At 53.0% G+C, this 14,839-nt stretch overlaps 1 protein-coding gene across 1 annotated transcript; it reads right to left on the reverse strand.

Moving 5' to 3' along the window:
• Positions 1 to 9,083: 9,083 nt before the first annotated feature.
• SRSF1 (serine and arginine rich splicing factor 1) lies at positions 9,084 to 12,747 on the reverse strand. The gene is made up of 4 exons (XM_056324845.1): positions 12,390 to 12,747; positions 11,924 to 12,108; positions 11,483 to 11,655; positions 9,084 to 11,219 (listed from the first exon to the last, which is right to left on the reverse strand). The coding sequence occupies exons 1-4, from the start codon at positions 12,581 to 12,583 to the stop codon at positions 11,025 to 11,027; spliced, it is 747 nt and encodes a 248-aa protein (XP_056180820.1). The 5' UTR covers positions 12,584 to 12,747; the 3' UTR covers positions 9,084 to 11,024.
• Between the last annotated feature and the right edge of the window lie 2,092 nt (positions 12,748 to 14,839).

The raw sequence follows: 14,839 nt of genomic DNA on the forward strand, positions 1-14,839 counted from the left end.
CCTCCAGCACCCGTGCCGATGCTGGTTTGTTGGAGGACTCCCAGGGACCAGGACAGCACCAGGGCTGCCCCTCAGTGCTGCGGCCACGCTCTGCCCAACACCAGTGCTGCCGAAACCCCCGCGCAGCCCTTGGCCACCCGTGTGCCCTCCTGCCACCCAGCACGTGGCTCCCCAGGGACGTCCGCCTCCAGAAGAAGCAGTACCCACAGATAATTTGTCAAACTCACCTTGCAGTACAACTCATACAGAGAGGAGCAGTTTCCTGCACTGTGTTCAGCCACGAAACAGTTAATCAAGTGTCTATTTGCACAGGTGCCATTAGCTGTCCTGTGTGCTCGGAAGCTGGGCAGGGCAGGGGGATGCAGGTGCCCTCTGTGAACCCGGGAGCCCCAGGAGGACAGTACGAACTCTACCGATTTTTACCCGTTATCCTTGCGGGATCCCCCTGTGCATTAGGACCTACAGTGGGACATAAGCAATAAAATCATAATTTGCTTTTCCACTGTCTGTGCATCTCCCATGGTTATAGAACCGATGAGTTGGGCTGGGCAAGAGGCTGCCCCACGGCAGGCGTGTGCACCCACGCACCCTCCTTACCTGGGACCTTCAAAGTGTTTTCCCCCAGCCCCTGCCTGCCTGCTGACAGGCTGTGTTCTGATTTCGTTCGGCAAGCATGTGCTTGCATCGCCAAGAATAGAAAATGTTGTCAAATATTTCAGCTTTAGAGGAGCCCCTTTCTGTTTGCGCTCTGCTTGCTGAGTGATGCGGCGGGCTTTGAATTTTGCAGCTCCACGGGGCTGAAGAGCCCTCGAGTGTGTAAATAAGCTGCGAGACGTTACTGGGAATGTGCTCCCTGCAGGCAGCTTCCTTTCAGCTGCCTCCCAAGTTCATATCCTCTCTGGTTTCTCTCTTTACAGCCTCGACTTCCCTCTCACACTGATCAGGGAAACTAAAAAGGGACAGTAAAACATCAGCGGGAAGCACACGTCCAAGCAGCGCATGTGCCCGCTGCAAAGCCTCAGCCGCTGGCGGGCAGCCTCCCCAGCAGCACGGCCGTCCCATGCCGGCTCACACCGTGGGATGATTCAGCATCCTCTGAAAAGCATCCTGCCACATCCCGCTGCCCAGCGCCTGCCGGGCGAGTGCGTCCCTGACCTGCAGCAGAACATGGAAGGTGCTGCAGAGGCAGACAACCCGTTTGCTAGGCAGAGGGAAAGGGAAAGCTCTTGCCAGATGGCTGCCCACAGTTGTCTCCGCTACCACGTGAGCCTGCTGCCATCCATCCCACCCTCCATCCCATGCCCTCGGGCAGCGGCGGCAGTGATGCCCTGCCCGCGTCACACCAGGGCCACCACGCAGCCTGCCCCAGGGCTTGGCAGGAGTGCTGCCGCTGTAGAGAGTGCTGTCGCCTTCGCGTAATTAGCACATCTGAAAGATCGCTCCACTTTTCAAAAGAGAAAAATAGGATGCAGGAAATTACCAGCCAGCTTGGCTGAATCACTGCAGAAAGGCACTACGACAATCAGCGGAGAAGCAGCAAGAAGCTACTCAAGGGGAAGGAGCCTTGTTAGCATGGCTCAGAAGGGATGGCTGAGCACTGCTCGACTTTTTCATGTTTTCATGCTTTTAGCACCAAACCTTGAGGTGTGTCTGCAGCAGAGATGTATAAGGAGGCAGGGAGGGAAACTGGAAAAGCCAGCATGATGCCCATGGCCACAAGGGCCACACCTGTCCCGGCAGTGGCAGGGAGACCCGCGGGTCCGTACGGAGCTGGGTGTCAGCTCCCACCACGCTCTCACCAGCCCAGGGCTCCATGAGAGCCGGGCGATGCCTCCCGCCAGGCAGGAGCAGCATTACAGCTACTTCACGCTTTCAGGCATCATTTCCCCTTCCCCCATGCCAGACAGCCCTGCAGCCGTCACTGCCCCCCGTGCAGTACTGGACTCTTTCCTTCCCGCTGCGCCTGCTGCACCCCCTGCTCTGCCTCAGCCATGCTGCCAACCTGCCTTGGGAAACCCTTCCCACCCTCCCTGGGATTTCATCACCCTCCCTGACCTTTGCCACCCCCATGGATCTGGCACCCTCCCCGCTCCCTGCCGTGCCGCAGCAGGTGGATTCCCGCTTTCCGGCAGCCTGAGCTTTGCTTTCCCAGGCACGCAGCACCGCCGGGGGCCGGCTGCCTTCCTCCATAGCTCCACCGCTTCCCTCGCAGCCTGGCACACACCACGGCCATGCGGAGGATGCTCCATGCTTCCAGCCAAGGTGGCCTGCGGGCTGGTGGCCAGCGAGCCACTGCTGCGGAGGAGCCAGCGGGGCTATGTTTAGCCCTGCCGCTGGCGGACAGCGCGCCGGGAAAGTGGTGTTATCTCTTCCCACCTCCTTGTCCTCAGCTGCGCCTGGGCTAATCTCTGCTTGGCACCTTGAGCAGCGGAGCTGCCCCGCGCTGCCAGCGCCCAGTGCGCTTTTGTTATTATTTTGGTTATCTCTGTCACAACTTTTTTCCCACAAAGTGGCTGCTGTCAGCTGCCACACCAACAGAGCGGGAGAGCTGCTCTCCCCACTCGCCATGCCGGCCCTGGGGATGGGCGGCAGGCTGCTGGCTTTGCCACCGTCCTCAGGCACGTGCGAAACTACTGCCTGCGCCCCAACAGCGGGGCTGTCCCCTCCACGGGTGCACACGTGGGGGACACCCCGGGGCAGCCAGCACACGGCGGGGGGCATGGTGCCGGGGCAGCGATGCCATGCAGCACAGACTGCACATGCTGAAGATCAAACGCTCAGTTCTACACACCTATATGATTCATATATCATTTACACAGAGACATGCGAATACACAGCATTTTCTGTTTCACACAGGGACGTTTCTGAGACCTCCTGGCAGGTGCTCGCTGACCCCTGCCCTTGGCACTTTGCCGTTGAGCAACCGCTGCTCTCCAGAAAAGCATCCATAGTTTGATCTGAACACTTCACAAGACAGAACGTGCACCAATTACCGAGCGGCACGCTCCTCCAGTTAATCACCAGTGACCATTTTTAGTAATAATTCCTCTGGGGCCAAAGACTGCAGGGAGATATCTACTCCAGCCTTGCTCCCCTTCCCACCATCTGCCCCAGCTCCTCCTGGGCATGGGCTGTACGGCCGCAGGCACATAAGGTCAGTGCATTTAGGGAAAAACACAGGCGCTGAATTAGAGCAGCCGAGCCGGCGAGGAAATCCTAGCGCTAATCCCTGATCTTTCACTGACACACGGCAAAGCCCAGGCGAGCCGGCTGCCTCCCTCCTCCCCAGCCACAGCTGGAAAACACGGATAATGCTGCATTACCTTCCCTGCAGGGCTGCTGCGATTAATAGCAGCAAAGAGCTCGGAAATCCTTCAGGGAAGGGGATAGCAGGGATTAATACCCAGCTAGATGGCTGCGGTCCCCCAGGACCCACTCGTGCCTTTGCCAACACCGTGCCCCATTTTCTTTATTCCTTGCTATTTACTTTTTCCTGGGACTTGGGTGTTGTTTAATCTCGTTTGGCAGCTATGGATTGTCTCCAAAATAATTAATGTTTGTGCATTCGTCTGCATCGCTCAGCTGATCCCACGGGGGTGAGCATCCAGCACTGGCCGAAGCGATGATGCTTTGCCTGAGGCTCCTGCCAGCCAAGGAACCGACTCTGCACCACGTCTCCAAGGGACAAACAAAGCCTGTGGTGATACCCACAGACCGCTGCCAAGCCAGTGTGCAGGCACCCACGCAGCTCTGGCTCCAACAAATTTTGGTGCTGCCAGGAAAAGGTCCCACATCGGCCCAGAAGTCAGGCAGGGGATGATGCTCCCCCTGCCCTCCCTCCTGCCTGCACCCTGCCGCTTGGCAGCGCGCACCTCAAACACCCGCACGTGCATGGGGACGGGGAGGCAACACGGCCAAAGGAGGCAGAGTCCAATCCAACCCAGAGCGGCACAGAGGAAGTTTTTCCCAAGTTTAAAACAGTATCAAAAATCACTAGAAAAACACAGACCTGCCCTTTGTCAGAAGGAAAATACCCGGAGTTCAGCAAACTGCCAAGTTTTCAGTTTTACATTTCCGCTGGCACGCTGGAGGCAGCAGCTCCCTGCAGCCTCTCAGGATCCCAGCGAGTGAAACACTCTGCACCATCCCTGCCGCGGGAGCCAGCCCCGCACCGGAGAGCCCCGTCCACGCTGGCAAATCATCCCAGGTAGATGTCCGTGTGGTCTCAGCTCATCAGGCTCCGTCACATCATCAGCTACGCAGAGTGCAACCAAGTCATGCGAGAAATGGGTATTTTTTTAAAAAAATAATATTATACCCGAAGCGTGAATCCTTAGCTGACTCATAGAAATATGAAACTCACTTAAGGGATGAATGAGAGCTATTAGAATACAGAGGTAATTACTCATATGAACAATGCCCTTCTCAAGTCTTTAATGATTACACAAATTAGTGCATAACATCATGTTAATAGCCCTACGACTGCTGCACATCCACGCGGTGAGCTGGGACCCCCTCACCGCCCGGGACCCCCTCGCCACCCGGGAGCAAGGGGCTGCGGCCCGTCCCGGCTCTCTGGGCTCAGCATGCTGCCAGCAGCACGCACTGCCAGCGGGTACGTCAGGCTCTGCAGTCTGACTCACTCGCCTTCTTCAGGCGTGCAGGAGAGGGATTTTAGGGAACATTTGTTACACAGGGAACTTCCTGGAATCTTGGTTTTAAAAAAAACAAAACAAACCACCAGCTTTCTGTTTGAAATAGAACAGTCTGTTGAAATTTCTGCAATTCGACATAAACTGCTCTTCACTGTGCAGGTGCAGCAAGGATTATTTTGCACTTGGCATAGTGGACTCTTACCAAAGCTGTCGCTATTTTTAGCCAATCTAGAAATTACTGTAATTTTGCTCTACAGCTAAAAACTATTTGCTGTTATCAGGAGTAAGAAATCTCAAGGCACGACTAATGTGAACAGATGAATGAATGAGTCTGCTGTTCTAAAGCAGAAGTTTCTGTTAAAAAGAAAACCAAACCAAAACAAATAACAAAAAAACCCAAACTGTGGTTTCTAGGTGAAACCACAAGTTTTCTAACCATTTGTATTTCAGCACTGATGTTAGGTTTATTAAGTACTCTGCTATCAGTATGATGTGCAATTAAGAAGGACAGCCTCCCTCCCTCCCCACTGCGCTTCCCCCAGTGTTTGCACAATGAAGGCAGTATCGACTCCGCTGCCAACGGGCAGCTGCGCCGGCCCAGGGCAGGACAGAGGGGCCACACAGCCCCGGGGATGACAATTGCCCTCAGTCGTACCAACAAAGCGGCACTATCGGAAGCACAGGACCATCTGAGAAGGCAGATTCCCTGCGCACGAAGGGTGGAGAGCTGCTCCGGTGCTGCCAGGTTGAGAGCACGGTGGCACCGGGGAGGCAATGCCTCCGGCTGGGATGCACAACCAGCCGAGAAACCCACCTGCTTCTGTCCTTGGGATGGAAAACAGAACGATTTGGAAGAGGGTTTGGTTGACCCCTCTGCTTTGACAAAGGTGTTTCCATCCTCCAGTTGCTATCACTTTCCATCTTCTTTGGAGCCAACAGACTCTTGAAAACATTGAGTTTTGGGAAGAACATGTTCACAAAAAAAAAAAAAAAAAAAAAAGACACTGCGTGCCTTGGTTTTGATCTGTTAAAATCCTTGAAAATGCATTCCCGGAACAAGCACCAGCAGAACAGCTAACGTGGTCTGCCTGCCTGCCTTCCAGCGAAACTTGTTTCCACTAATGTATGTAAAGCATTAAAATAAATGGAAGTTTTACCCAAGAGCCGCAGCTGGGCGAGCGGCTGACTGGCGGCCTGTGCCTGGAAGCCAGCATTCACCACGGGGGAAGCTAAGCTGGCGCTGACTCAGGTTCATTTCCATCCTCAGCCCGAGAAGCCAAAGGGGGAAAGAGACAGCGCAGTCTCCCCAGCCGTGCCTGGCAGGAGCCGCTGCTCCCAACACCCAGCTGACTCCTAACCACCTCCATCACAAAGCTAACGAGCTCAGAGACGTGGTGTAATTAAAACTGAGAGTACATTAGAAGGCAGAGACTCCTCCACTTAACTCTTCCTAGCGCTATCAAAACTAGTTTATAGCACATTTCTGAGATATTAATTTAATTCATCTATTTGTAAAGTCCATTACACCAATCAGGGAACACGATACTCCCCCTGAAGACAGCGAGCCGTGCTGGATGCTGCCAATCAGAACCAGAAATTAAAAACCAAGGCACCTGGGGAAGCCCTTGGTTCACCCAGTAGCACGGGCTTTCCTGCTCCATCAGCCACACGCCTGGCCATTACCAGTACAACAGAAAAGATTTTACGGGGGGGGGGGGGGGGGGGGGGGGGAGGCGGGGGGAAGTCTAGAGGTAGAGGATCTCAAAGCGCTTTACGAACAGGAGCACTCAACAGCATCGCAAGGCACAGATAGGGAGAGCAAAGCCAGCGGCTGGCACCGCACGTGCGGGGCCGATGCACAGCGGCAGGGACGCAGGCAGCGGGGTGTCCGCCACAGCCGTGCCACCTCTGTCCCCTCGGTGTGGAAAGCCAAAATGAGAGAAAACTCCAGCGCTGCTCCATCCCCTTCCATCTTCTTTAAGAACCCAATGTCAGGAGCACTGCACAAAGTGGTCCATGTCACCAACTCCCAATGCAGAGCAACACCGGCGTTACCCCTTGGCAGAGGCCAGTGCCCTCCCGCGCTCCACGCCCGGGAGGAATGGCCTTTTTATGCTGCAAACCACTGCTGAGATAATCTCCGAAGCAAACAGTCATCGTTTCCCACTCGCGCAGCTCAGCTGCACGTAACAGAACTGAGCACTGAAGCACCCCAGGACCAAGCTCCACATTTTTAAAGTCCTCCTGCACCTCTAACAGATTGTACAGGTACTTCTGTGGCTCAAACTCAGCTGAACCCGCTCCTGAATTAGTGCTCCAGTGCGTTAATTAGCTCCTTATGAACTTGCTTAGAGCCACTGGCTCTGCCTGGACTCCCTGGGTTGGAACCCAGACTTCTGTTATCTCAAAGAGGGGACTGAGAGCCCTCCAGCTGCAGGGGTCCCAGCCTTCCTCGCTCTTCCTCCCCCAGGGACTTCATCTTTCCAAACTGTCCGCAGCCAGAGCAGAGTCCTCCCCAACATCACTTCACTTCAGCCAAGTTTCAAACTCTTCCAAGTTTCCTTTCCTGAAAGAAAAGGTTTTGCTTCCCTAAGCACGTTTGTAACCGGCGCTTTACGACTGCTCCCATTTCACCCTTCTTGAACAGGGGTGACAGAACCGATCAGTGCCCAGATTTGGGGGTTTGGGGGCCAAACTTCCCCATACCTTAACAGCACGTACCTCTGTGCCGCCCTGCATGTGCTGCCTGCTCCCATTTCCCACACCCCGACAAACAAACTGGTGAGAGCACTGCACCTTCCTGCTCCTGCTGCTCATCCCTGCAGCTCTTCTCATCCCTGCCAGCACCGTCCCACAGCCACTCAAGTGTCTACGTCTGTTCTGTGCACACATAGCTCTTGCCTCTCCCAGCAATGCTTTGCTATCAGGATTTTATCATTTTTGGAAAACAGTACATCTCATGTACACATCTTTGGCAACATTCTGCAAACAACCTTCCGCCACAAGCCGTCACCATGCACAGCGCCCTTCACGTTTCACACATGCCAGCACACCACGCTTAAACCCCAGATATGTTAATCCTGCCCCAAAACACAAATCCCACCTGAGAACAAAGCCGTCTCTTCCTGCCCCCCTCCCCACAGGACACTATACAGCCCTGCCACACTGAACAACCTACTCCCACCCACCTCTGAGATTACACACACACCTTCCTGGGGGGTGCTGATCCCGGCTGGGCCAGGCAGCAGGCGCTCACCAAAGCCACTGTCACCCCTCCTCAGCCGGCCAGGGGACAGAGAACAGAACAAAAGGCTTGTGGGTCCAGATGGGGACAGGGAGATCACTCAGGAATTGCTATCGCAGGCAAAATGGGCTTGACTTGGGGAAAACTGATTTATTACCAATTAAATCAAAGGGTAATGAGAAATAAACCCAAATCTTAACACACCTTTCCTCCCCACTTTTCTCTTCATCCTGGGTTTGGCTCCACTCCCAATCTTCCCCCAGAGCAGCACAGGACAGGGAATGGGGGTTACATTCTGCCTCACTCTCTTCCCTGGCTCCAGCGTGGGTCCCTCCCACAGGTGCAGCCGGCCCCCAGGCACAGCCTGCCCCAACGTGGGTCCCCCAGCTGTGCCCGGAGCTGCTCCAGCACAGGCTGCCCATGGGTGACCGCTCCTTCAGGCACCCCCTGCCCCAGCATAGGGCCCCGGCTGGGGCCACAGCCTGCTCTGGGCTGCCAGGGACCCCCTGCTCCACGCCTGGAGCCCCTCCTGCGCTGACCCGGTGCCTGCAGGGCTGCTGCACTCACACTCATACTCACTCTTCACCTCTGGCTGCGGTTGCACAGGATTTCTCTCAAACACATTACCCTGCCGCTGTGGCTGACGGGCTCAGCCATTGCCAGCAGGTCGGTGGTGGAGCCGGCTGCACTGGCTCTGCAGGGCACGGGGGAAGCTGCTGGCAGCTTCTTCCAGACACCACCCCTGCAGCCCCCCGCTACCAAACCCCTCCACACCATCAACTCAACCACGAAGCTAAGAGGCACCTGTGCCACGCTCCCTAGGACAGGCCTCCACGCTGGCCGTTACCTTGTGCAGAAACGCCTTCCTGCTCCACAGCAACGCTCTGCTCTTTAATTCATTGTAAATTATTCAGGCACAAGCAACGTCATTTCATCAGACCACCAAAGGAATAAGCTCACATTTTCCCTCTGTGATCTCTTTTCACCTACTCATATAATAAATTCCACCCATTTCCCAGGGAACTGATCCTTTATTTAGGAGAAGCTCAAACACAAACGCTTCCTGTGAAACACTACATCTCTGTTGAGCACAAAAGCCTTTTGTCTGAAAACTTGCAATTTCACAATGCTACAGCGGCAAGCAAAGACTAAGACTCTTAGCAACAAATGATGACAACCATGGGCACTTTTTAAAAAATTTTATTTGTCAAAGAAAAAAAAAGGCAATAGCCAATTGAAAACCTACTTAAATCTTTAACTCCAATTTTTGTCTTTAAATTTAGAGAAATGACTTATTTACTTTTTTTTTTTTAAACAAACCCCCCTTTTTCCCCTTTAACGTTTACCATCTACTCGTGCTGAATCCTTCCAAGGAGATTGCTCCAGCGTACCTCTCCAGGTCCTCGCTTTGCTCCTTTTACCAAAAAACATGAAAAACTCCATCGTGCATCTTAAGGGCTCCAATCGTCAAAAATAGGAAAAAAATATCTTTGGAATAGCCAATTGAGTTGAATAAAAAAAATCCACACGAATGCGGTTTGGTTGGGGCAGGAATCCACTCCTATGTTCCTGGTAATTTGATCCCGCTCCATGAATCCTTGTAATTCAGCCTCCCTATCCTATCCACATTATGATTTGAATCCAATGATCCAGCTCCAAGGATTGGGATCCAGTGAGCCCTCTCCAATCCAAACCTTTATAACCAGCAAAACCAAAAAAGAGGAGGCAAAAAGTTAGATACTGTAATGAAAAAATAGGATTCTGGGGAATGATCAGTTATGTTTGCCATCAATTAATACAGATGTACATTAATAACTATCAATTCCCCAAAACAAACTTTTGAATGGTGATGCTCAGATAATTTTTAGAAATGTTAATTACTATTTGGAGGAAACATCGTAATATTTACAATATGTCAACTGAAAATGCCAACATACTCATTGCTCGTACGGTGGTGTGCTACAGGTTTTGTGGTTGCAAAAAATGTTTATGAAACTGGAAAAGCTTACTGCTAAAGCTATCCACCTACTGTGTGTCTGAACTATAGCTAGCACTCCCAGCTGGAAGGTAACAAAATTAACTAACCGGAGTTTTCAAACATATCGGTGAGTCAATTGTGAATTAGTCTGAGGGGGCAGGGCTGAGACTTTAAGAAATTATTCCCACCTAGGTTTTCTAATTTTGCTTTCATTCTGATACTTTAAAAAAATGAAATAGCAACGCTGTATCAGTCACACAGAGGACATGCAGATTTTAGCAGTATTGATATTATACTCTGATTTAAAGATACCCTTGATCTACTACAAGTGTACAAATACTACATAACATTAACACTTGTAACCAAATGCTGCGTGACAAGGTAAACCAATACTCCCACCCCCGTCCCAGGTTATTCCTTTAAAAAAACTAGAATGGAATAGAGAATTACAAAAGCAAGTATTTAGCCACAACTGCCCCCCCAAAAAAAAGTTTTAAAGAAAAAGGGCAATTGTAGGTCTGCAGTAACTAGAACATGCCTGAAGTGACACGCACTCAATTAACCTGTCTCTCAGTATAAGGTCAATACTGCCAAGTTCATCTGTGACAATAGCACTTGGAGTCATACCATTGCCTCCATTATTGATCTGATCCTCCTCAATCCTCCTTTTGACAATCCTAAAATGATTGACATGTGCTCCACAATCCTTTAATCCAAAGCATTCTTAATCCATCTCTTCAGATATGTCTACAGAAAGACACACGAAAAGGCAAGATAAAATATAAGATCCCCCAGAAGAGACAAGTTAGCCACAAACATCCCAACATCCCCAGCTCGTATAAACCATAGCTGAACACTGAGACATTTACACAGCAATACCACAGTTCGAAGAATGTTGGTATTTAACTAGAACTGAATCGAAACAATCCTGACTGACATCAATTAAAATACAATTTACCAAAGACATGAGGGGAATGTTGATGTTAAGGAGCAAATACTCACTAGGGATTTTACACAAGAATGCAATTCAACACTTCAGCCAATTTGAATAAACAGTTTGAATTAAAAAAAAATGAAAGACTATACTAAGTAAAGGAAAACTGTGTACAACATGGGGTTCTACAAAAAGATCAGAGCTAGTGATCGTTTATGTACGAGATCGGGATCTGCTGTGGCGGGGAGAGTAGCGTGGAGATCCTCTGCTTCTTCTTGGGGAATAACTGCGGCTTCTGCTGTTGCTTCGACTACGGCTTCTGCTACGACTACGGCTGCGTGACCGAGATCTTCCATAGCTTGGACTTCTTGGGCCATCAACTTTAACACGGATGTAGGCAGTTTCTCCCTATTGAATAGACAGAACTTTCGATTGAAAAGTCTAGGCTTTAGGGCCATCTTTTTAGGCATGCTGACAGACTGAAGATACCGTTTACTACAGCACAGAAATAGACATCAAAACTTTAAAGTCTATCTCCTGACAAACTGACCACAGACTTATTTAGCTGCTTTGCACATAAACAATGAACGCCACACGTTCCTTACCTTCAAATCCTACTGTTAAGCCCCTTGTATCCAATTCTGGCCAAAGAAAGTAAGTATGAAACCTACCTCATGAGATCTAAATTTAGTGTTATCCAGTTTTCGCACAGCGTAGGTCATATCTTCCTTCCGTACAAACTCCACGACACCAGTGCCATCTCGGAAAACATCAGCATAACATACATCACCTGCCTCACGCATGTGATCCTTTAAATCCTGCCAACTTCCACTTGGAGGCAGCCCTATATAAAAAGCAAGACGTTTCTTTAAAACCGGATTACGTTCTCACCTCCTGCAGTTACAGCGCCAGCTCGCAGCAAGGGAAAGCCAGCTATTTTGTAAGCCGAGGCGCTGCCCGGAGGAGCGGCTCGCACCGTGCGGACAGCGTTCCTCCCCGGCTACGCGAGGCGATGCTTTTTAAGAAACTTGGAGCTGCATCACCTCTGGCCGGGCAGCTTGCCTGCGGGACCCCGGGGGAAGCGCTTGAGCTAAGAGAGAGGAATGACTCACCCGAGACGATCACTCTGTACTCCGAGCGCCGGGACGGGGGGCCGTACCTGCCCCGGGGGGCTCCACCCCCGCCGCCGCCGCCGCCGCCCCTGCCGGTGCCCCGGCCGCTCCGAGGGAACTCCACGCGGAGGCGATACCCATCGTAATCGTAGCCGTCCCGCCCGTAGACGGCGTCCTCCGCGTCCCTGCGGGCCGGGACAGGGCGGTGAGCGCGGCCCCGCCTGCCCCCGCGCCGCCCCCCCGCCTTTGTTCCCGCTTCCCGCCGGCCCCACCCCGCGCCCCCCTCGGTCCCCCGCGCCGCCGCCCCGGGGACGAGGGCCCGATGCGGCCCGGGCGGGCGGAGGCGGCTGCCCGCGCCTCACGCTCGGGGGTCGGGGGGGGGGGGGGGGGCGGACAGGCCGCGGCGGGGCCCGATCCCCCTCCCTGGGGAGCGCCCGGGGGCGGGGGGGTGGGGGTGGTGTCTCACCTGGGGTCCTCGAACTCGACGAAGGCGAAGGGCGGGCCCCCGCGGCGGTTCTTGAGGTCGATGTCGCGGATGGCCCCGTACTTGTAGAAGACGTCCTCGATGTCCTTGGTGCGGATGTCGGGGGGCAGGTTCCCCACATAGATGCGGCAGTCGTTGTTGCCGGCTGGGCCGCGGATCACGCCCCCTCCGGACATGGCAAGGTCAGCAATGGCTGCGGCGGTGGAGGGCCGGAGCGCGGAGAGCGGGCGGGCAAGCGGGCGCGGGGCCGAGCCGGGCACACGGGAGCGCACACGCCGCCTCCCCCAACAACCGCTTCAAAATGGCGACGGCGGCTCCCCTCGCGGTCCTACTGCGCGCAGCGATTTCACCCCGGGACGCAGCACCGCCCTCGCTGGCGGCGAGCGAGACGGAGCCGCGTCTACGGCCGCGCCCTCACTCGTCCGCGCTGCGCATGCGCGGCCTCCAAGGAAAGTAGTCCCTCCTTCCTTGCCCCACTCGGCAGCTCCACCCGAGAAGTCCAACCCGTTCTGGTGGTGCAGCTGCTGAGCGCGAAGGTGCGACGAGCCCAGCCCGACCTCGGAAAGCCGCCACTGCCCGCCGCAAGGGAGGAACGCAATGCCCGGCCGCGGTTTTGACGGCGGTAGGCCGTATGGTGTCACATCCGGTGCGGCGGCCGCGCCAAGAAGGACCGGCCGGGGCCGGGGAGGGTGTGTCCCATAATGCACCGCGGCGGCGGGGGCGCTTGGCGCCAAGGCGCGGGGAGTGTCCCACAATGCCCCGCGCGGGGAGGGGCTGCAGCGCCGTGTGCAGCGGCAGAGTTGGGGCGGGCTGGCCAATGGCGCGGGGCCGGTGTTTTGCTCCCGCATGTGGGCCGAAGCGCTGCGGCCTCAGCCGGGCCGCGGTCCTGTCAATTTGGTGTGGGCCCAGGGGGGCGTGGGGAAAGAGCTCTGAGCTCCCCGAGGCGGGCGGAGGGCCGAGGGTAGGACGGAGGTGAGCTGGGACAGGCTCGGCCGCGCTGAGGTAAAATGGCTGCCCTGAGGGCACAAGGAGCCGAGTCCAGGCCTGGGTCCGCTGCTCAGCCATGCGAGCATCCTGCTTGCATATCTTCTTCAGCAGAGCATTAAAGTTAAGGTTTAGGGCTGTCGGTCTTTTGTTTTTTCCCCAACACTGTGCTCTCCCATTTCCAGACACTATATTGTCATTCCTAGGGGCTCTTGCATCAGACTAATCTCACAGCCTGCTGTGGCAGGGCATTCAAATCTGTTTCACAGGCTGAGCACGATGACTTTGGCCAGAGCAAACTGTAACAATGTACAGTTTATGTAAGTTAATACAAATGAAGGACAAAAAAAGCACTTGGGGCTGAGGCAAAGTTGTATCTGGAGTGGATGCATTTATGAAAACATTGTCTCCTGTGGGCTATGTGCTCCCTCAGAAGTGTGTGCTAAGTGGTGCGTCTTTAGAGGTTTAATGTAGAGATCCATGAGAAATGTATGCAAAAATAGGGCAGAAAAGGATTTTCTGGGGAAGAAGCAAGGCGATAACGTACAACTATGTTTATGAGGTTGTAAGTCACTTTAAAACACCAGTGTCAGTCTAGTTTGTCACAAAAGCCCTGAAAGGTATGAAGGCAGTAAAGGCAGTGTGAGACAGACTGCAGCAGCGTGCCCCAGCAGCTCCTCCCTGGCGTGTCCCACCTTGGGACCTGACCAAAGCTTGTTCCTCTGCTTGTGTGCACTGCTCCAAGATCAGGTCACAAATTGCTTTTGCAGTGAGAATTTTTGGTATCCACAAGATATAACAGATGTGGGAGGGATACTTCTAAAAATGTTTGAAATAATTGTACTTCTGCAATGTGGATGTCTCTCGTTTATCGCTTAGTATCTTTCCTATCTGCACACGTGAGCCCACGTGGTGCCGGAAGGGTTGAGTCACTGTAACCACCATGATGGGGTTAAAGTAGTATCTGAGCTTGTAGAAAAACCCTTTAGGCTCCTAAGTTAATTAAGGGATTTTGAAAAATGTGTCATGCCTCTTTAGGAGAGTCTGTCATGCGTACTTCATTTTTCATGTATTAATTAAAAATGTATATTCCTCTAGAAAAACAGCAATTCCTGATGACTTACAGTTAGAAAAATATTTTTGGTCTAACGTCATAATGTGCTTGACTGTTACAAATGCTTTTCATTTTTCTCTCGTATAGGTTAAAGTACAGCAATGTGCTCTGCTCTAGTGATTTCTAACATTGGTAATATCTATGCTAGATTGCTAGTGGTTTAAATAAAGACTGCTATTAATCACTGAAAGATGTTATGAGAAAGCCCATCTTCAGAAGTGGTGGTTTACAAAGTATAGATGACCAGCTATCTAGGGATTTTCTACATTGTTAAAAGAGTATTGTGGTTTCACAACTCTGTAGCAGAATACACACTGGCAAGACGGTGACTGCG

The sequence above is a fragment of the Falco biarmicus genome, chromosome 1 (assembly GCF_023638135.1).
Source record: "Falco biarmicus isolate bFalBia1 chromosome 1, bFalBia1.pri, whole genome shotgun sequence".
Lineage (NCBI taxonomy): Eukaryota > Metazoa > Chordata > Aves > Falconiformes > Falconidae > Falco > Falco biarmicus.